The sequence below is a fragment of the Rhinolophus hipposideros genome, assembly GCF_964194185.1.
Source record: "Rhinolophus hipposideros genome assembly, chromosome: 20".
In the NCBI taxonomy this organism is placed as follows: Eukaryota; Metazoa; Chordata; class Mammalia; order Chiroptera; family Rhinolophidae; genus Rhinolophus; species Rhinolophus hipposideros.
This window is the reverse complement of record NC_138066.1, coordinates 9,462,916-9,485,973: the sequence shown is the minus strand read 5'-3', so window position 1 is coordinate 9,485,973 and position 23,058 is coordinate 9,462,916. Positions and strand designations below refer to the sequence as shown.

At 46.4% G+C, this 23,058-nt stretch overlaps 2 protein-coding genes across 2 annotated transcripts in view; both read right to left on the bottom strand.

The window, feature by feature from the left end:
* Positions 1 to 9,444: 9,444 nt before the first annotated feature.
* Positions 9,445 to 11,647, bottom strand: MFSD6L (major facilitator superfamily domain containing 6 like). Its single transcript, XM_081028492.1, has one exon. It carries the CDS (start codon positions 11,468 to 11,470, stop codon positions 9,683 to 9,685), a length of 1,788 nt encoding a protein of 595 aa, XP_080884618.1. The 5' UTR covers positions 11,471 to 11,647; the 3' UTR covers positions 9,445 to 9,682.
* Positions 11,648 to 12,237: 590 nt separating this feature from the next.
* Positions 12,238 to 23,058, bottom strand: part of PIK3R6 (phosphoinositide-3-kinase regulatory subunit 6) — a 59,612-nt gene continuing 48,791 nt past the window's right edge. Inside the window, exons 18-20 of the mRNA XM_081027990.1 lie at positions 21,963 to 22,033; positions 15,278 to 15,390; positions 12,238 to 14,686 (exon numbers count right to left, since the gene is read on the bottom strand). Of these exons, the coding sequence (XP_080884116.1) occupies positions 14,530 to 14,686; positions 15,278 to 15,390; positions 21,963 to 22,033 (341 nt within the window). The 3' untranslated portion in view covers positions 12,238 to 14,529. The remainder of the gene's footprint in view (positions 14,687 to 15,277; positions 15,391 to 21,962; positions 22,034 to 23,058) is intronic.

Here is a 23,058-nt window from a genome sequence, read left to right as displayed (position 1 = left end):
GTGACTTAACATTGTAAAGATGCTAAATTCCTCCAAAATTCCAGACTTGATTGGGGGGGATGGTGACAAAATTATTCTAAAATTTACAAGAGAAAATAAAGCTTGAAAAATAAGAGCAAAGAACTCACCTTACCAAGCACTGAGACAGCAAAAACCAAGTGCTAAAAACAGTGTCACATCAGTGCAGGAACAAATAGATTAATGAAACTAAATAGAGAACTCCAAAGCAGACCTGGGTATACAGAGATAGTACCATAAAATAAGTGAGGTAGGTTATTTAGTTTATGGTATTTTAAAAAAAGGCTAAATGAGAAAGATAAAGGTGGATGTCTGTCTTAAGCATATGTGGAGGCAACCCCAAATAGATTAAAGACCTAAATGTAAGAGATTAAAACTATGCCTTGTGCGGAATTACAATGTCAAAATTTGCTATGTTCAAGATTATTGAAAAATGTAGAAGATATTTTGTAACTTGGGAGTGGGGCATAGTAAGAAAGATTCTTAAATAAGATCCTCAAAACATATTGGAAGGGGAAAAATGTAAAGGTTTGATTACATCAAAATCAAGGATTCCTGTTCAAAAAAGGATACCAGAGATAAAGTTAGCAGGCGGGGATGACAGACTGGAGAAAGATATTTCCAGCATGAAAATCCACACAGGATTAATATCTGAAATATGTAAGATACTTCTGCAGAACAACAAGAAAAGAAATGAAAAAACAGGAAACCTGACAGAAAACTGAACAAAGGATATTGTGGAAATATGAGCTTTCGGCTTCAAATGTTTTAACTTAACCTTGGTTAATTTAAAATTGTATTTGGAAACAAAGGTCACAAATCACAACTAGAAAATCTTGGGAGAAAAATACTTTTGAAAATGCAAGGCATTATCCTTGCTCACAAATCTAGAGAGACATCTAGCAGGGCTGTGAGTTCCCTGAAATTCCTTCATTTTCCAAACAGTTTAAATACTTTTGGGGTGAAGAAGACCATTCTCCTGGCCCTCCACTTGCTTAGGCCTTGCTAAGTCTTGGCCTAAGACTGAAGAGAGAAGTTAGCTGAAGAGAGAAGGAGTAGCTGTTTTGCTGAATGAAACATGCTCCTTCCCTCCTCCAGTGGAATCTCAACTTTTCTTAGCACTTAAAAGGTCAGGGATAGGAATCCTACTTCCCACTTCAGAACCCTCAGCTCCAAGAGTCAAACTCAGGCAGAGACAGATTCTATTTCTGTTAGGCCTGCCCTTTTTCATTGTAAAAATATTTTGTGGTAAAACACACATAAAATTTATCTTAACACATTTTAAAGTGTACAGTTCAGTAGTGTTAAATACATTCTCATCACTGTGCAACCAAATTTTCAGAATTCTTTTTATCTTGTAAAACTAAAACTCTATACCTAATTAAACAACTTCCCATTTCCCCCACCGCCCCAACCCCTGGCATACACCATTCTACTTTCTGTCTCTGAATTTGACTACTCTAGGGACGTCATGTAATGAAATCATACAGTGTTTGTCTTTTTGTGACTGGCTTATTTCATTTAGCATAGTGTTCTCAAGGTTCATCCATGTTGGAGCATGTGATAGGTTTCCTTCCTTTTTAAGGATTAATAATATTCTTTTCTATGTGTATACCACATTTGTTTATCCATTCATCTGTCAGTGGACACTTGGGTTGTTTCTACCTTTTGCCTATTGTGAATAATGCTGCTATGTACATGGTTATCCAAATATCTCTTCCGGACCCTGCTTCTAATTCTTTTGGGTATACACCAAAAGTAGTATTACTGGGTCACATAGTAGTTCTATTTTCCATTTTTTGAGTTACCTCCATCTGTTTTCCATTTGGCCGCACATCATTTTGCATTCCCTCCAACAGTGCACAAGGGTTACAATTTCTCCATATCTTTGTCAACACTTGTTATTTTCTATTTTTTTGTTTTGTTTTGTTTTAAATAGCCATCCTAATGGGTGTGAATTAATATCTCACTGTGGTTTTGTTTTGCATTTCTCTAATCATTAGCGACGCGGAGCATCTTTTTATGTGTTTGTTGGCCACTTGTATGTCTTCCTTGGAGGCATGTCTATTCAAGTCCTTTGCATTTTAAAACGTGGGATTGTTGGGGTTTTCTTGTTGTTAAGTTGTAGGAGTTCGTTATATATTCTGGATATTAACTCCTTGTCAGATGTATGATTGGCAAATATTTTCTCCCATTCTGTAGGTTGCCTTTTCACTCTGTTGATTGTGTCCTTTGATGCTAGACCTGCCTCTTTGCAGTCTTCGTCCCCCACCAGCGAACCCTATCACTCATTTCCTTTGGTGGAGGCCATGAAGGTGGTGGTGGGCCCAAATTTGAATGTAGTAGTGGCACCTGGTGGCGCTTCTCTCCCGGGTGGTCCCTCCTTAGATTCCTTTGGTTGCAATGAGACAAAGATTTTTAGGCACCAATTAACAAAGAGTTATTTTAAAAATTATTTTGTTTTCTAAATGCTGCTTCAGTCCCTATCTAAGACAATGCTAAGCAAAATTTAGATATTACCCACACTACCTTTGGCCTTCTGTGGAAGGCAGGATTTCTTCAAATGTGTAAACATCCAGATTCTTTGAGTTGGTCCAGCTCACGAATCCCAGGGACAGACACAGCCAGCTGTGTTTGCTGCTCACAGCTGGGCTCTGAGGGAAGGTGAGCAGCTATTGTGAAGGGGAAGACATTCAGATCTTTCTCACAACTTTCCTTCGAAATGGTGGACCCCTGGAGGCATCCATGCACAGCTCTCTGACTTCATTTAAGGCAGCTTCAGTGGCTCTCTCCCCTAATCCATCGTACTGAGGACAAGCTTCTCACTTCTCGCCAACAAAAACCTAGAAGGCCAGCCAATACAACCTCTAAGCAAAAGTACATGTTAGATTCTCTCCTTCCTGGAAGTATAGTTTCTTTTCTGGGAAAAGGGCACACAGATTTTGATTTAACTTGCCAAGAACAATAGAAAGATTGTTGATGCCATCGCTTCTTGAGAAAAGGAACACTTTGTAACATGGTGATATCAGAGGGTCTCAGGATTTTCTTGAAGGTCTCCTGTGACAAATCCTCTCATCTTTTCCCATTGGTAATGGGGGCCCAGTGAATGCATGGTGAGATCAGACTTATCTGTAAACACTCAGAGTCCTTCTCTGCAGGTACCCAGATATAAATTGATGAGACTTGGGCAGTCAAGGTTTAAGGGGATGCGGGCTGAGAAGCAGGAAGTGAGGATCTGTGAAACTGATATTTTTGTGGCTCTGCCCCACGTGGCACCTTATCAGTTCTAGGAAACTCAAGTGGAACATGCAGTCATTTCTCCTGTTTCTTTTACACCCACACCGACTCCCACCCACCCTGACCAAGACTTAAGTGGCATTAGGGTAGCCTGTCTCCTCGGGAAGAAATGCCTAGGGCTGCTCTGGGCTGACACGGCTGTTGGCACCTGTGCTTCTTACTGGCCAAATCCAGTGCAAAACTCTCTCAGCTGTCCCCTTTACCGAGGCCCCTCTCCTGGACAAACCTCTTATCTCTCACGCAAAGCCAGCTCAGCACTGGCACCTGATTCTTGGGTTTTTCTGTAGTTCCAGGCTCCAAGAATTGAAGGGTCTTCAGGGAGCCCACCTCGTCCTGAGCTGAAGTTTTGGGGAAGGGCACAGGACTGGGTTTGCCCAAGGAAGCCACTGGGGAGTTTTCCCAGTGTGTTTGCTGCCCCCTGGTGGAATACTTCTGAACTGCTGGTGGAATCTCTTCCTCCCTCCCACCCTCCTAGTCTTTGTTCTCAGAAGCCCTCTTCAGCTCCAGTTTATGGCGCTTCCACCCCACGTGGAGGTAGAAAATGGCTTCTCGGGCCTGAAGCATGCCCTCACCCCTTGCAAAGGGCAGAGGGGATGTAGGAGTCGCAAGTTGGATGCCACCAGGAATGAGTTCCCCGCACTAAAGATACCTATCCAAGCCTTCCTCTTCCTCCACAGACCCCACGCTGGAGTTTCCACCCACAGGCACGCAATCCCAGTCCCCACAGATTGACCCTCTGGTTCATCCCACCACCCCCTGGGCCCTGGCTTTGAGGGTAGGCGGGGCTAGCGGCTCTCTCTTTCCCCTTCCTCTGGGGCTTGGTGTTCAATATGGCCACACTGCACACTAGACCAGGGACTTAGTGCCAGGTTCAGGGAAGGAAATGAACATTCATTGTCCTCTCATCCCTCCTGTTCCAGGATGCCGTGCTATTCTGCCAGGTGAGACGGGCTGAGGTGGGCAGAGTGACAATGGCAGAATTAGGGTAACCTGTCTCCTCAGGAGGTAATACTCAGGGCTGCTCAAAGGAAAGAATCATGTCATAGTCAAGTGGCACAAACTTGGTAGATCAGGATGGAGGCCAAGGCCCTTGTTTTTCAGATATGGAAACTGAGACTCAGTGGGGTAAGTGATTTGCCCCAAGGGGTCATATCTTAAGCTTTACTCTGTAGCAGAAGACACCTCACCAAATCACGTTCCTTTCACAGACCACCGGCTCCCAGGTTTGAAAAGAACTTCAGTCCAACCTCATATCTCCAAGCTATTTCCAACCAGGCTTGAAAAGAAAGTGAAGTTTCAGAAAGGTGGCTATGAAAAGCTTCTGGATGTTGGGAATGTCTTCTGCTCTTTCCCATATCACCAAATAGTGATGTCCCTCGTCTCAGTGCCAGTTAGCGATTGTAGAAGGAAGCTAGCAGGATTATGAGTAATGTTTTTGCTGTATTGTCTTTAATTTTTATGATCTATGCATTGCTTTTCCGTCATTCTGAATTCTGCCATTTCTACAGACTTTCTCCTTCGTCACATGGGTTCAAAATTGCAAAATCATCCCCGATCCTTGTACCACCTTTTTCCTTAACCCTTCACCTCATTATTCAATCAAAAGCCAAGGGCTATATAATTGATTTCACCTCTGAAACTTCTTTGCACACTGTGTTAGTCTTCTCAGGCCACCATAAGAAAACACCACAGGCTGGGTGGTTTAAACAAGACATTTGTTTTATCACAGTTCTGGAGGCTGGGAGTTCATGATCGAGGTGCTGGTAAATTCAATTTCTGGTGAGGCCTCTCCCTGGCTTATAGACATCTTCCTTTTAATTGGTTCTCACATGGCCTTTCTTCTGTGCACTTACGGGGTGGGGTGGGGGGAGACAGAGAGAGAGAGAGAGAGAGAGAGAGAGAGAGAGAGAGAGAGAGAGAGAGAGAGAGAGAGAGAGAGAGAGAAAAGAGGTGGAGAGGAAGAATGTGCATGAGCACTGTCTGATGTCTCCTCCTCCTCTTATAAAGACACCAATATTATCGGAAGAGGGCCCCACCCTTATGACTTCTTCACCCTAATTACCTCCTAAAGGACCCACTAAATATTGGGGGTTAGAGCTTCAATGAATTTGGAGGGGACACAATTCAGTACATAGCACATACGGGGTCTGACAATTAAGTTCGTGAACTCATCCTAGAAAAAGTGCTACATATTTCATTGCTGAATATCACTGTGGGCACCTTCTAAGTACTCCCCTTGGGAAGCTATGCACCAATGCCAGTACCTAATCTATCCTTCAAAGCAATTTTGGAACTCTTTTTCTGGAATGGCCTTCAGAGCTGTCGTCATATTACCCTTGATGTCCTGAATGTCATCAAAATGTCTTCTTTTCAATATTTCCTTTATCCTCAGGGAAAGAAAGAAGTCATTGGGGGCCAGATCAGGTGAGTAGGGAGGGTGTACCAATGCAGTTAGTTGTTTACTGGCTAAAAACTCCCTCATAGACAGTGCCGTGTGAGCTGGTGCATTGTCGTGATGCGAGAGCCATGAATTGTTGGTGAAAAGTTCAGGTCGTTTTCGTCTAACTTTTGCAGCCTTTTCAGCACTTCCAAATAGTAACCTTGGTAACTATCTGTCCAGCTGGTACAAATTCATAACGAATAATTCTTCTGATATAAAAAGAGGTTAGCAACATGGTTGCAACGAGTTTGTGAACTTAAGTGTCAGTCCTTCATCCTTCGGACATTACCTTGTCATTAGATCCTCACACGCTTTTGAGATGCAGCCCCTTCCTGTCTGGACAGGTGCAATGGTCTGTCCAAAACAGAAGCTCCCCCAACTCAGACACATTATTCACAATGCAACTGGCAAGAGAGAGTAAAAACACTTTCAGTGCCTCTCCACTGGCTGGTAGAATCTTCACTTCCTAGAAGCAGCATGATATTTGGAGAAAGGACATGGGATTTGCAGTGGTCAGATCTGGGTTCAAGCCATGCTCTACCATCTAATGGTCATGACCCTGAACAGCTAAGTCAGTTAACGTCCTGCGCCTCAGTTTCCCCTGCTGTAAAATGAGCACTAGTGTGAGGATTATGAGCATTATCATATGCAGGTGTTAGGCACAGAGAAGGCAGGCATAATTCAACCTGTGTGAGTTCCCTTTCCCCTAGGGTGGCACTGAAGATGTGCAAATCTGATTACAGCCCACGTCTCCAACCTATTTTCCACGACTCCTCATACAAAACTCCACAAGCCACCCTAGTAACTCGTCCCCACCATGCCCCTACCACTGGTCATTACTCGCTACCCTGCTAGGAGTAGCCTCTTCATTTATCAGAATCAGTTTTTACATAGAGGTTGAGAGGATGGGCTCAAACATAACTGGTTTTGAACTTTACCCTTCCTGAACTTTAGTTACTTCACCTGTGAAATGAATTGATACTCTGACTTAATGAGATAAGCTTTGTCAAGTTCTTGGCAGGGATACCCACGCTTCTTGCCAGTTGGGGTGTGGTAGCCCAGATTTGTCAATGATCACCAACTCTGCTGAGTTGACAAGTCACACACAAAACCACCAATGTTGCTGTTTTCCAAGCTGTATTCTAGGGAATACTAGTTCTGCGAGGTAGTGGTCAGTGTAACCTGGAAGAAGGTTGTGATACCGGATGTATAAGAGGAATTACAGGTCCAACAGAGCTGGACGAGTGTTGACTACAGGGCGTTTCTGAGTCTTTAATTGCTAATATATATTGTAAGTTTAAGAGGTGACAATAATTTATATCATTTTCTAGCCACAGAATCTTTTTTTAATGCCCCTACCCCCATCCCACAGGGATTAAGTATTCTACAAAACTTATTTGGGAAATAATGGTTTAAGCAAGACTTAGAATAAAAGTTAATGACTCATTCAATATTTACTTTCCTTTTAGCTGGAACCAGGATATGGTAGAACTCAATATCTCTGATAGCCATAAGGTTGGGAGCTAAGAAATTTATTTACTTTTGAGTTTATGAAGCTTAACTGACCTACTGGCTAGTCAATAGAGTAAAAGTCACAACTCAAAGACCAAGTCTTTATGACCCAATCCTTCCTTCAATATGCAAGCCGACTTCATTATGTCCATTGAGGGTGTCTTCTGAATATCCCAGCCCTCAACCATCATACCTGTCCTAGACTTCGTGAAATACTCACTATTTGAACTTCTCACTTGACATTTAGCTGGTCCTGTCTTGTTCTGTTTGTGTACATGTTTTCTGTTAGAACTTCTGGCTCGTCTTTGCTCCTCCTGCCTGGGAGGTAGCCTCTACATCTTTGGAATTTTTCCGAGTTATAAGAATATCTTTATTCGTGGTGGGCCTCTCAGACCACACCTGTGTTTATGTGAACAAGGTGACTCAGAAAGGGGGCTGGCCATGCCAGAAAGACCAACCATGTGGTTAGAAATTTGGGGCTTTGAGCTATGTGATATCCTGATAGCCTGATTTCTGAGGAAGAGAGAGGGACTAAAGATTGAGTCATGGGCCAATGACTCAATGAATCATGCCTCTGTAATGAAGCCCCTATAAAAACCACAGACACCATAGTGTGTGTGTCTGTTTGTATATATATGTATATATCTATATTTATATCTATATAATATACATACCAATACGTATATATGTATATATGTAAATACAAGTATATATGTATGTATGTTAAAAACGTTTCAAATTTTATAATTGAAATATGCACATTTTCTTATATGTCAATAATATGTCAATAAAGCTGATCATTTTTTTTAAAGCTCAGTGCAGTCCTCACCTGTCATGACCCTGTCCAGAACCTTCCAGGTTTGCCCAAAGCCTACAGAATCAAGGTTTTCCATGATCTGTTCCTAAGCTATTTCTCCAGCCTTACCTTTCAGCATTCTCTCCATGAATCCTTTGCTCCAGCTAAGCTATATTTCTTGCTATTTTCCAAGTAGACCCCATGCTTTCCCACCTCTGTAAATTTGCTCATGCTATTCCCTCTGCCTAAAATGCCCTTCCTCGAGTTACCACCCTCTCTACCTATTAGGTTTACTATCCTTCAAGCTTAGTTTAAATGTAATTCCACAAAAATCTTCCTTGAGTTCTTGAGTCAGAAATGATCTGTCCCTTTTCTAAATTCCTGTAGTGCTTTTTTTTTTCATGGCATTTTTCACAGTGTCCTGTGCTTCCTTGTAAATGTGTGCATATGTGTTAGCTTCTTGAGAGTAGGGGCTATCCATTTTATTCATTCTTGCATTTCCCATGACAAATAACACAATTCTTTACAAATAGAGGCTAGTCAAATATTAAGTAGTCAAATCACAAATTTCTCAGCATCCTTCCCATAAAATCTTTTAGATCCTTAAACTATTATATTACTCATCTTGCCCTCCACCTCTGACTCCTCTTCCACCTCATGCTTCTCTTTCTCTACCCTTTTCTCTTCTTCAGGCTAAACCACACTTACTTTTAACTCTTTCCTTAAGCCAAGTCCTGTTCCTTCATCCTCTTGTTTATGTTTTGGGGACACACGTGTTTGTGTTTTGGTATCGTATGTTCTGTCTATATAGTAAATACTATCTACTATCCAGTAAATTTCAAGTGATGGCTGTCTTAAATCTTAACATGCAATTTCTCCTTTTTTCCTCCAATGCGTTAGCCATAGAGTATAGCAAACCTAAGAAGCCTATCCCCGGTGACACACACATTTGAGAGAAGAATGAAAACCTATTAACCTCCACCCTCTCTCCCCTGGACACATATTACATTTCCCATCATTTTCTCTTATTGGAAACTTAAGTACCTGGGGGTGAGTGTGAGCACCTGTATATCAGTGGGAGGAGACAGAGAAGAGTCTTGGTTTTCATTACAATTCTTACGTGCTCACAGCATGGCTTTACTAGCATCAGGCTTATGCCCTGCAGGACACAGGAATGTAGATGACTCAATCCAAGCCAACCACCCCCTCTGCAACCTGAATCCTGCAGGTCCCCACTGCCTTCCTGGCACTGCCAGTTTGATCTGAGCACTCCAGCCATGGCTGAAATCAGTGGCACCAGGTCAGTCCTAGTAGAGCCCTCGCAAACTTATACACCAAAATACGGAAAACACAAAGGGAACTATTTTTGTTTTTTAGCAAATGTATTTTTCCTCCATTATTTAAAAAAGACTGAACTGCAAAAAGTAAACTCCCCTTTTACTATAAAAGTAAAGTAAATCATACAATGAGATGATCCTGTGGGGTTTCTGCATAGACGTGCTTTCTCTCTCCCAAGGCTCCTTGTAGCCCCAGGAGGGACTCGTGGCTTTTGTCCTCAGCAGGCTGAGTTTTGCCCAATTCTTTGGCTCCTTCCCAGAGCTGCACATCTTGACTTTCTCTCAGCCCTTCCAGTCTGAGTGTTCCTCCCTCATGGCCTTCACAAGCCAGTCCCGTTCAGTCCCCTGCTCAGAGTCGCTTGTGTCACTCGCCTCCAGGGCCAGCAACTTCGAGTAGTTGATTTTCTGTTCCGGGGGCAGTTTCGGCTGGATGGACAGGAACAAGACCAGCCAGAGCAACAGGACCACACAGCTGGCCTGGTAGAGCACAGCCAGGCTGAAGTGCGTCACCACAAACCCCCCCACAAAGCTGCCCAGGCTGGCCCCGCCCCCGTAGAAGTGGCTTCGGAACACGGTACTCAGAGGTCTCTCCGTTCTGGGAGAGGCCAGGTCCTCTATTGAGGCCACCACTGCCCACCACAGAGCCCCATTGCTGATGGCGCTCAAGAGCTGAGCAGGAAGGACAGACCACCAGCTCCAGAGGAAAGAGTAGTACAGCAGCTGCCCCGAGAGGCAGCCCAGCCCCAGCCCCACCGTGCCCGCCCTGGACAGTTTTCTAAGCAACATTGTTTTGAACGGATGAAGTAGAATTTCCCCCAGTAAGCCCAGGGAGACCGAGAAACCCATGACCAGCTCGCTGCTCCCATGGTCTTCCATGTGCCAGAACAGAAAGTTCTGTACTGTGCTAGTAGCAGCTCCTATCAGAAAGACAGTGAAGGCGAGGAGAATGAGGCGGGGGTCGCCCCCTACCAGAGACAGTGCTTTGACCGTTTTGTGGCTGGGCTCCCGCCACCTGCAGGCGGGGATGGGAAATGCAATGCTCACCAGTAAAGCCAGGGTGCTGACCAGCGAGTAGCCATAGAAGTGTAGCACACCTCGGGGGCCACTTGGCATCAGGAAGCAGTCCAGCTGTTCCACCAAGGCTGCAATGCCACACACGCCGGCCGACATGCCCAGAAGCCTCCAGATCCACAGGTTTCTGTAACGGTCAGTGGCATCCACAAAATCCAGGTACTCATAAATGCTGTCATCCGCAACCCGCTCCAGAGGGGCTGCCAACAGCTCCCAGAACGCCATGGTCCCCAACGAGAGAAGGAGGGTCCATCGTAAGCCTTCCAAGGAGAGGTCAAGGGCCCCTGTGTTCCCCGTGGTTGCCGACACGTTGGCTGGACTTCCCAGCACTGTACTCTCAGGAAGCAAAGGGAGGGCAGTACTGACCACCTTAGAAGCACCTTCCCAGGGAGCATCTTTCACCCCTGAAGTGACAGGATGAACTCCGGATGTGGTCCTGGCTCCTCCAGCGGAGCTCACATGGTAGCTGGGTAGGTAACTGAAAGGTTCTCGGACACTTTCCCCAGGTCCTTTCCTGAAGCCAGAGGCGTTCCGGATCCCAGTACTCCTCCGGGCTGGGAGGCTGGGTGCCCCCGCGGGGGGGTTTGAGGCAGGCTCTGGGGCCAAGGTGAAGTCCACCGTTAGTGCGACCCCGGGGGGCCGGACTGTGCCGGTCCCGCTGCGGCTGCCGTTACAGGAGCGGTTCCCCACATCTTTGTCCAGCGGCGGCACCAGGACCATCAACAGGCTGGCGCCCACCGAGCCCAGCAGCGAGCCTATCAGAAGCGCCCTCCTCTTCTGGTAGCTTTTGGCCAGGAAGGCACAGAAGGGAGCCCAGAAGGCTGCGATCAGGTGCTTGGTTCCCATTAGGATGCCCACCCAGGGCGCGGCCAAGCCCAGGTGCCTCAGGTAGAGGGTCAGAAACGGGGTCACGCAGGCATCCCGGACCCCACACACCGAGTGGAAGAGCCTGGCCACTCCCAGCGCCCGGCTTATGTCCCACTGGGGGTTGGCGCTCATGGCTGCCGGGCTCCGTCAGACCCGGTCCGGCGGGGGGCGGAACTGGGCAGCGGGCGGGCGCGGCCGACGAGGGCGAGGCGGCATGTCCCCCCGGAGGGAGGTTCGGGCGGAGGAGCGAGCCAGCCGTGCCTGCAGCCTCGGGCCGCGCCGCAGTCACCGGGTCAACCGCCGCCCCCCGCCCCCACGTCCGGCCTCCGGCCCGGAAGTGGCCCCGCCCCAGGGCCAGTGCACCTGGGGGCGGGGCCGGCGCACCTGGGGGCGGGGCCGGCGCACCTGGGGGCGGGGCCGGCGCACCTGGGGGCGGGGCCCGCGCACCTGCCGGCTGCACCTGCCAAGGTCGGCGGCCGCCTCCGCCTGGGGCGAGGCGGGCGCTCTGCCCGACGTGTGCAGGTGCGCGAGGGTCGCGGCCTGTGGCCTGCAGGGTGCCCTCCAAACTGGGCCCTCGGGACCCGACGCTGCTTCGCGTCGCCCACGGACCTGAGTTAAATCCCTAACCTGCTTCAGGGGAGTAAAACTGTTTGGGGCAAGGGGCGGGAGGGTGGTAGTGAGAATGGAAGTCACGATATGAGCTCCCTCCCTCATCTTCTTCTGGTCTTAAATGCCCTCTCAACAAGGACCCCCGTGTTACTCTCAGGGGCCGTTCCTGTACACCCTTACTGACATACCAAATCCCAGCCCCTCCCCAGACTCGCGCACTCCCCTTCCCTGCTTTATTTTTCTCCATAGCAAGTATTACTCACTGTCCAACACACCACCGGTTTCTATTTCACGTGTTTATTTTATTTATTGTCTGCCTCCATCAGAATCAAAGCTCCAGCAAGGCAGCTATTTTTGTCCCCAGGGCCTAGAGCTGTTTCATTGGATGTGAGCTCCCCCTAGAAGGGGCATGACTTTAGGTGACACAATTTTCTTCAGCTGGCACAATCCCCAGAGAGGGCTGACAGCTGAGGGCTGCCTTGGAGTGTCACTCCAGCACTACATACAGGCCTCCATCCCAGACCCTGAAACAGAATGTATATATTGGGTAGTTTTAACCTACACCTAAATCGTCCAATTTGGGAATACACACTCCAGAGGTGGTTAGCTAACATTTAACAAGAAAGCCACACTGCAGAGGCAGCAAATACTAGCATTTCAATAATCTTAGAACAAAAGTGACTTTGTTAATTAGCATGGTAGATATTGGTAAAATTTCACTGGCAAAATATGTGGTGTCCAAGTCACATGGATTGGTTATAATTTTTTGGAGCATTTCTTCCCTAGGTGAACAGTCTAAATATTCCTGCAGTCCAAATCCTTTGGAATGGTGCCATAAACTTTATTCCAAGATGGTTCAGTGTCTAGCCAGCCACCTGTTCAGTGAACTTGCCATGCCAGGTTTGTTCAGAGCACCTAATTTGGCTGGGGTGAGGACTTGGGGGGGTGTATGTGTAACAGAATTTGGTCTAGGACTTGCTTTCATTGCAAGCTGGTAGAGAGATTATTGGGGGAGGAGGCCCAGAGCCCTCACCTACCTCTAACAACCAGTAAACCCTGTGAATGTTTACTTGAAGAACCTAGGAACTATGAATGCCCAAATTGAAATGAATCAGTTCACATCACCCAATGGCAGCAAAAAGAATCTAGCCACTTCCAGGTAAACTCACTTGTATTCGCTGATATCAGTCACTCTGCTTTAAAACCACCTCAGTTAGATTGAGGGCTGTCTCTAATCCCTCTCCTCCGTGGGTTTTGCAATGTCAGTGGAGGAGCTCACATCCATCTGCTCCTCTGTCTTCACCTGTCCAGGGCTGATCTCCACTGAAGGGGAGGCACTCCGCCATGTTGGTGACCATCATTTGGGATTCTGGTCTGTGGTCCCCACCACCACTCACAGCTGTACCTCTTTCCTTTTACCATCAGACCCTTTAGGCTTGTTTGCTTTCAATTACCAAGAAAAACCTCACCTGCTCTTCATGCCCATGGGGGCACAGGGACTCCCTCTAAGCCTGCCCTTTGGCCCATCCATCTAGACACCCAGGCAGCCCCTCTTACACTGTTCCCCTAGGCATTGAGAATGTGCCCTGGGACTTGCCACCATTCCTGGGCCAATGAGGCCAAAAGTGAAGTGCCCACTTCTTTACCCTGGGATCCCCAAATGCAAAAAGGATCCTTCCACCCCCGCCCCCGCCCCCACCCCCACGATACCTAGGGACTCCGCCCAGGTGATAGGGATGGGCTCATGTTAAGCCTTTATATGTTCTTTTCGTTATTTTCTTCCCCACCCCACCCCTGGTCCTGGGGGTGAAGGAACTGATTCTGTGTCACTGATTTTCCCTGTTTTACACGGGGGTGTAAGTTTTGGAGCTCAAAAGCTAAGAATTTTGATGTCTTTAATCCTGGTTCCTCTGAAAATAGCCTGCATTCCCACCTCTGTTTTGGGACAGTGCTTGTCAGGAATCCCTGAGTCAATGTGAATGAGAAGGGTTGGTAGGTAGACAGAACACACCAGTAAATACTTCACAAAACTCTTACCTGGCCTAAGCAAATTCATTAGGTTAGATTAAGTACCACCCCTAATCTCTATTAAAATACATATATTGCTGGGTATTAGATAAAAGCAGGAACACTTTAGTGTGCATTTATTGAATCTGACACTTTCCTCTCAACAAGGAGAGACACCTGCCTGGGAGTGGGTGAGGTGGGCAGAGGCCTGAGTGAGGGAAGGGAGCAGACTCGGGAGGAGGTGGTGTAATTGGATCTGCCTACTTCCCATATTCCCCCAGGCCACAGGGCCCTGGACAGAACAGCAGCTCTCACTTTGGTTTTAAGGGCTGGATGGGGAGCTTGAGTGGGAGAGGTGGGAACTGAAAATCAACGAAGGGGTGGACATTTGTACAAGGATCTGGGCTTTGTGTGTGCATAGCTTTGCCTGGGCCATCCTTGGGCCTTTGTGTGGGCCCTGCTCCATCACCCCCCACAGCCAGCCTCCTGGACTCTGGGCCCTCGCTGGCTCTTAGTGTATCCTTCCTCTGGGACCAGTGGCTTTCAGACTCAGCACCTCCACTGCCTCTTCAGGCTCACTGGACAATGCCGGAGAATGTGTTGATGGGCATTAGAAGGGGTTTGAGCTCGGCTTTGGTCCTTTCCATCTCCTTCTGCTGCTGTGAATTGAGCCATAGTGCCTTGGACTTTTCGGCCCCGGAACACGGTTCTGGGCAGGGAGCAACCTCGAATCTGTGGGTGGATAAAGGCCAGCTCAGGAGACCGATCTCAGAAAACCTGCTCAGGGATTTTAAAGGTAGCCCCTTTAGTGTAGGATATAGAGGAGGGGGCCCAACAGAGGGAAGAGGAAGGGTCAGGACAGGAAAGCGCACCCTGGGCCTAGAGCGAACACTGGGAGGGGTGGACATGCCTGCTTGGGTCACTGTGTATACCTTCCTTACCCAAATACACCTCCCCAGGGGAGACCCGTAAGGGTCATGTTAACTGGGCACAGCTGCCACATTAGGTCAGCCTGTGTTGGAGGGGCCACTGCCACCACTGGGGGTTGGATCAGGAGGGCTGCAGGCTTAGTATGCATAGAGGAATCTCAGGAAACTTTAAAATATCAGCTGCTGTCCAGGGTCAGCCCTTCATCTGTCCTTCTTCCTGTGTTCAAGTCATAGGGCAGTGGCCTAAGACCCTGCTCACTAGGGACACCTGCCTGGCACAGGATCTGCCTCTGGCCAGACGTCCTGGGCTAGAAGCAGGAGATGGCAGGGCTGGCTGCTGCTTAGGTTTGTCCCATGAAGCATGGAACGCTAGGGATGGCAGGCCCAGCCTCACCTGACCACATCCCTGAAAGTACGCCGATGGTCCTTGTCCAGCAACAGTGTCAGCAGCCGCTGGTCCTGGCTCTGGATCCGGATGCTGGCTGTCCGGAAAGTGTTTGTCACCATCTGCAACAAAGAGATAGCTCACGTGTCACCTTTGCGACAGATGGCCTGGCCAGTTTCTCCCATCCTAAACTGGTGTGTTTCTTCAGTTCAGCACATGGGGTCCCTGGCTCTCTTCCTGCAACTGACTTGGAGCAGTGACAGTCCTGCAGAAACTGCTTCTAGCCTGCTCTCGCCCCTGGGTCTCTCATTGTATCTGCAGTTTCCCCCCCCACCCCCCAATCTGTTGTCCTTAATTTTGAACACAAGCTGTGGCTAATGCTTGCCAGGTTATCAAGTAACCTGAGCACCTCCTAGATGATAGGCATATCATGGGTGGAATTTTGTAAGTCTTGACCCCAGTTCTATGTTGGGTTACATACAAAATTACTTACCTGTGTCAGAATCACGGTCTAGAAAGCAGCCACCTATCTGCATTACTCAGATCATGTCATATTAGTTTGTACCATGGAATTTTCTGGGGGCCAGATACAGGTGGAAGCAGTCCATCCTCTGCACAAGGAACTTGAAGCAAGGCATTCTAGCCTTCCACACCCCAAAACCCTGTGTGGCTTCTCTAGAAAGTACCTAGAGCCAAAGGAAAGCAGCTCCCAGGCAGCTCTCTAACCCCCGACCTGGGGAGCCTGGTCCTGAGGGGCCCTGTCCCACTGTTGGAGAATTGGAGCAGCCTGGGTTCCAGGTCGGGCTTTCAGAGGGCTTTTCCAGATTACTGGCCCAACCCACACGCAGATGGTCGCTTTAGATGACACACCACCGCAGGACACGAGGTGCTGGAACCTTACACTCCATCTCATCCAAATGTTCTCAACCCGGGCTGCTCGTAAGAATCATCTTTCAAAACATAAAACTAGAGGATCATTTAAGTGGTCTGGAGTCCATCCAGATATGGGCCTTTTAAAATTAGCTCCCTATTGTAGGCAGCGCTAAGAACCGCGGTGCTAACCTGCCTTTTCATTGTCACAGAGCAGAGGCACTGGCAGCAGCCTAAACTGGGAGTTAAGCATGTCCTGGCATTTCTGTTGCACTTTGGTGGGGTAGGGTAGGCCAGCCAGAAATCTACGGGCAGAGTGTGCAAGAATCTCCCAGGAGGAGGGTCAAAGCACAGACTCTACTGCCAGACTGCCCAGGTTCTAATCCGGGCTCTGCCACTTATTAGCTGTGGGACCTTGGACATATTTCTTAATCACTCTGTGCTTTTATTTCTCTCCTATTTAGAAAAATATCTGTGGTAATAATAGTAAGTACCTTGCAGGACTATTGTGAAGATTAAAAGACACAGTATACTCGTATGTTAAGTGCCTGGGACATGGTAAGCACTGTATCAGCGTTGGCTGTTTATTATTATTATTAATTATCATTTTCCAAGAAGAAGTTGGGCATGAATAGTGGCCTCAGCTGTCAGAGAAGAAGGGAATCCACTATGGATTCTTTCACTCTTTTAGCCTGTCTCCTAGCCCCAACCCCCTCCTACCATCATTCTATAGATTCATGTGAGTCTGGACTGGTGGGTTGTGAGTAAAGACAGAAAGATTTACCAAAACCTTTCTAAGACAGAGGGTAACATAAAGGGAGAGGGGACTTCTCCTTTCTGTGCAACAGAACCTGTGACAGCTTTGGAGCTCTCTCAGTCACGGTGGGCAGGTATGGCAGGGAGGGGGGCAGTGGAACCGAAAGGAAATGAGCCAGACAGGTAGCTAGGTGATCATGAGCATTCAGATGTCATCCATGACCTTCCAGAAATACCTGGAAAGACAGCAGAGAGGCTGGGGGCTGGGGGCAAGCCAGGGCATTCAGTTTATGGTACGGATGGTATTCCACCTGAAATGACCCAGCTGGTGAGGGAAACTCAAGGTTCCCACAGAGAAGACAGACATCCGGAAGGACTGACTGTCACCCATGGAAGGTGTCACAGTGGTAGGTGTGGGACCCAGCCCCCTGCCTCTCCAGTGTTCTTTACTGCATCAGGCTGCTCTTGGTGTCTCCTGGCAGGACCTGGGCCCTGCCCTTAGATAATCAGAGGCAATCTTGGGGCCTCCTCCCACCTGCCTGCCACGTAGGCAGATGCCTTCATTTCCCTTTTGTGGTATGCACTGCTAGACACAACTGATCTGCCTGGCTTTGGCCTGTGAGGACCGCAGGCGATTTCAGTCGATAAATGCATCCATGGAAGTCAGTGGCAAGGATCAGATGTAGAATTTGCAAAGGGCCCCGGTCTTAGCTCCTGAGGGGATAAGCAAAATGCTGCTGCTTGTTCTCCGCTGGTGGCTTCCTACCTTCCACACCCAAATTCTACCATTCTTCACTACTTTTCTACAGCAAAATTACAGTCCAGCCTACATAATGCTGTTGCTGCCCCTTACACTCACCGAGCCACAATACCCAAGCCCTGCTGTTCTGAGCCCAGAATACCTTCACTCTAGCTCACCATGAACTTCCCGTTGCTCAGTGTTTATCATCTGACCCATGTGGACAGAACATGCACATGCACCTACCTGTGTTCAAAGAGGAAAGCACAGCTACTGGAATTTCCCCCCGCAAGTCAGTGTAGGAGTAAAAGGGAACTCACAGGGGCAATAAGTTTACATTCTCAAAAAGCCCCCAACCAGATTGTTTGAAGAGGTCATTAAAAACTGAAACCATTATAAGGAACTGATTTTGAAAGAGGAACTATGTCAGGGTAGATAGGTCCACCTTGGAGCTTACAGGTTAAATACAGAGCTATCCTGTGGGAAGGCAGATTTCAGCTCAAGGCCGTAGACATCTCAGCTAATCAGAGCTCTCCTACGGTGGACAGGCTGCCTCAGAAAAGTGAGTTTCTGTTCGGGATGAGGTCCTGTGGGGATGGAGGATGGACTAGCCGACCCAGCAAACATCAGGTGCGGGCCAGACACCAGGCTGAGTGCTGGGGAGAATAGGGAGGATTCAGACAAGGGCCTGTGTGATGGGAGTCCATCGACACCAAAGATCACATCATTTATGGTGTTGCACATGGAAGCATTTGTGTCCCCAAGGCTCTATAGGATCACAGAGGTGGGTCACCTAGCTTAACAGGGAGTGGAGGGTGGGGTGGGGTGGAGAGCATGGAAGGAAAGGTGAAGAGCATCAGGACAGGCCTCCAGGGGGAGGTGACACCTGAGTTTCATCTTGAAGGAGAAAGAGGTGTTATGAAAGGAAGATGGGGAAGAGGAAGGGAGGAATGGGGTTTCAGGCTGAGCACAACACATGAGCAAAGGTACAGGGGTGTGACTGCGGGAACACTTCCAAATACCACCATGTAAAGGCCCTGCAGGGGTGGCTGGAGTTGTGGATGGACAGGAGGAGCCAAGCTGTGCAACACTGAAGGATGTTCTTCAAAAATCCAAAATAATGAATGAAAATGATTCCACCATGGCACATGCTGGTGACCCTTCAGAATCCTTTATGAAATGAAGTATCTAAAGCTGAGAGAGAGAGAGAGAGAGAGAGAGAGAGAGAGAGAAAGAGAGAGAGAGAGTCTTATACAAAGACTGAGCTTAAGAAGGCGTCTTATTTCACATCAGCAGGATCGGAAACTAAAAGAAACTTTGGGTTCAAACAGATAGAATTGACAAAATCAAAACCATAGCAGGAATGTTGACAAACCTCTCTCAATTTTGGACGATGAGGTGGACAAAAAACTTTAAAAGTTGTAGATTAGAGTAATAGGATGTGTTTGATTTGATCATTAAACATGACACTTTGCATTCTGTAGATAGAACACAAACATGTACTTTTTAGTTGTCTCAGGATATTAAAAAAATTGATCATGTGCCAGGCACTGAAGAAAATGTCAACAAATACCAAGCTCGAAAGTTGTGTTTGGCTGTCCCAGGGGAGTTTGCTAGTATCAGGAATCAAAGAGCTTGGGTTTCAACAGCCATGGGGGAATAGGAGACAAGGCCATGGACCCCCATGAAGCAGGAGTTTGAAACTGAGGTCCCCATTAAGGACTCTTGAAGGCTGTATAGTCTCAGTGAAAGACTTGATTCGGGAAAAGGCACAAGCAGCGATGGGAGATCACAGGGAAGCTTGTGCTATGAGTGAGGGCGAAAAGTCTCCCCTGGAAAATTCATAGCCACAAACCCGTCCTTGTGTGGATTTGGGGTACACATGTACGTTGTCTGCATGGTCTGGGAATTTATGAGCCAAGAAATTAATTTGAAATTAAAATCCTGGGCTCTTGGCAAGAACAAATACAGAATTTCTCTAGGAGGACAAGTTTTCCACCCAGGTTTCCCACAGACAAAACTCCAATAAATATGAGCTCACTATTGAGGAAACATACAAGAAATTAAGCTACCATGGGGGTCAGTGGACCCAATAAACAGAAGGATTATACTCCCAATAATTACACATGATGTAATTACAGAAATCTGACTATAAAATAAAAATGTTTAAAATGAGTAAAGAAACATGAGAGGGAATAAAAACCATGAGAAATATTTTAACATCCCTGAAATTAGGAAGTATTTTGCAACCAATGTGACAAGAAAGCATTGTTCACAGTGTAGGAAGTATTGTTTCTTTCCTACTGGTATGTAAAATTATGGTATGTCTTTAATTTGATGAAACATGGTGCTTGAAAAAGAATCAGACATATGTAATGTATAATCATACCAGAGGCAGAAATCATCAAAGGAAAACAATCCACAGATTTTGCTACTTCTAAAAAAAAATCATAAACAACATTAAACGACAAACTGAGGAAAGAATTTCTAAAATATATGACAAATAAGGGGTTAGTGTTCTCATATTATAAAATAGGGACACCACAGTATTAATATAGGATGAGACTATAAACAGGAAATACACAAATGAAAGAAATACAAATTGAAAAAAGAAATGAAAATTTTGACAATCCAATTTCCAAAGCTGAAAAAATTAGTTAATGTGTTAAATGTGCAGCGAAATTTGCATTCAAACACCAGAGTGGGATTTGGTATAGACTTACTGGATGGCAATGTGGCAAAAGATACCAAAAATCCTAACATATGGATGCTGTTTGAGAGTAATATTACTCCTAAGCATTTTTTTAAAAAGGCATAACAATGATTTTCAGGACATATTTAGCTCCAAGTATGTTCCTCACAGTATTGCTTATAATAGTGAAAAATGAGAACTTACTGAAATGTGTTATAAGAAATCAATTAAATAATTACACAGGCATATGTAGCCATCATGTAATAAATATTTCATAAAATATACCAGTATTTAATGACATATCTAATGACAGGTATTGCCAAGCCATATTTATAACGCTGTAATATATTTCTGAGTAAAAATGTCAAGTTACAGACCAGTAGATATGTAGCTATCAATTATGTATAAATACATAGAAAAAAAGGTGGGATAGTTATACTTAAAAATATTCATAGTCATCCTCTCTAGGTGATGGGACTACTAGTAGAGTTACTTCTTTGTGCCTTTTTTGTATTTCCCAAAATAAGTAACTAAACTTTTGTTTATAGGTTAAAACATTATTTTTAAAAGGGAGGCTAAAGAAATATATGGACTGAAAAGTGACCTTTGGTCTTGGTGACATGGAGGTGACTTTGCCACCATGGGGTGGGCTGTAAGCAGATGGCAGTGGGTAAGACAGTCATTGATAAGGCATTGGAAACTCCTTTAGAGGTATCTTTCAAGAAGCTTGACTGAGAAGGGAAGGAAGTGGTAGCTAGAGTTAGTTGGGTCATGGTAACGATTTTTCTTTTTAGGATGAAAAAGACTTGAGCATGTTTATAGGCTAAGATGAAAGAGCAGTAGCAAGGGCGAGGTCAAAGCTGAGAAAAGAGAACTGAAAACAGGTAGAAGAGCCTGGAGGAGATGGAAGAGAAAAGGGGTGAGTGATGTCAAAGATCTGGTTGAGGTGGGAGGTCATTAGTTTGCTGAGGCCCTAGTCTACATGGATGTTGGGTTTATTCCGGAAGCATCCAGCCATCTGAGCATACAGACTGGGGAGGCGGCGTGATCTAAAGTGAGGGTCTGCTTGGTAAGTGGTGTGGGGGAGTTGAGGGTATCTGAGAACGCTGTTCAGGTATAATCATGGGATCCAAGGCCCAGCTGAGTAGGGAAGTGAAATCCAAAGAGGCCATCAGACAGGGAAAAAATGGTGAGTCCTATGTGTGTATCAGTAAGGGAATCCATATCTATAAGTATCAATAAGGGCAAAGCAGAGGGCAAAGAGCAATGATGTTGAAAGAGCTGGTTGGATTTGGTCAAAGGTTGGGTGGTGGTGGTTGTTTAAGGAGTCTGGCTGTTGTGTAGTGCAGGGGGAAGCCAGAATGTGGGTGCATTTTGTAGTTATCTGGGTATGTCTTAGGTCTTCAGGCAGCCAGCAGGTGGAGGGAGGGCAAGGCCTCAACTCTTATAATGCCTTATTTATGCCAGCTGATGTTCAGTATTTCTAACCAACTGATTGGAAAACAGATTCTTTCCAATAGGAAGGCCCACTTCAATAGCAAAAGCTCACAAATCCCTTTCTCTGAACTCCATCCCCCGGGGCTCCCAGCCACCTCTCTGTTTGCATATCCTCAGTTCCCATTCTACCCAGTACTTACAGAGAAGGACCTTCCTGCCAAGTTGGATGACTTGACAACCTCCGTCAGGCTGACACGCAGGCACATGTGGTCTGTAAGGGAAGCAACAGTTGTGGGTGGGGCTTGCCACGGGGAAGAATGAAAAGGGGGTAGGAAGCTATGAATGGGCCTTCAGGAAAGTAGGAGAGTTTGAGATTCTAGGTCCTAAGAAGACTTCAATGAGGCCCTCTGGACCCCCTCCATTGTAATCCCGCCCCACACCCAGTTTAGTCCCCACTTCCTGATACCACCTTGGTCCTAGCCAAGTTTCAGTTTCTTCCTGATTATCCATCTCCTTTCCTTGGTGAATCCACAAAGCTTCTGAATCCTCAGGCATAGCAGCCATCACCAACCCAGATCTCTTTCTTCACCTCCTTCTGCACCCTCTTTTTCAACAGAAGAAACTCTGTTGAACTTCCCTGCAGTTACTGGCATGCTAAAAACAGAAAGAACACCTAGCCCAGGATGTTGAGTACGATAAAGGAAGGTTCTTAGATGTTTGTGCCTCTGAGGAGGGTTCTGGCATCAGTTCTAATAGGGTTTTGTGATGGAAAACTTGGAGGAGGCATCAGTTAGAGTGGGGGTGGGCGGGTGGGAGTCTTGTGAATTAAATAGAAGAAATACAATTTTTAGTAATAAGAGTTGACATTATAGTTTACTACGTGCACATAAATTAGTATCTTATCTCCATTTTAAAAGTAACCAAAACAGGTGAAGAAGTCACAAGTAACTTGCCCACGGTCACACAGTGGTAAGTGGGAAAGCTGGGCTTTGCAGCCTGCCCTTAAGTTTCTAAAATCTGCACTCTTGACCCATTCTATGATCATCTCTTCGTTAAGCGCTATTGCCAAAGTCACACATCTCCTTTGTGGTGTTCAAGACCTACAAGTAAAGAATGTCTCGCTGTGATAGAGTTTCATATGTCATCTACATATTTAACCCACCTGGAAGCCGCCATTTTATCAGGAAGTGAACAAATCAGTAATTTTTTCTTGAGTTTTTTCTTTGTGCCAGATGCCAAGAAAATTTAGGAACAATGATACTCATATATGAACACAAATGCTTTATGACAGACAGG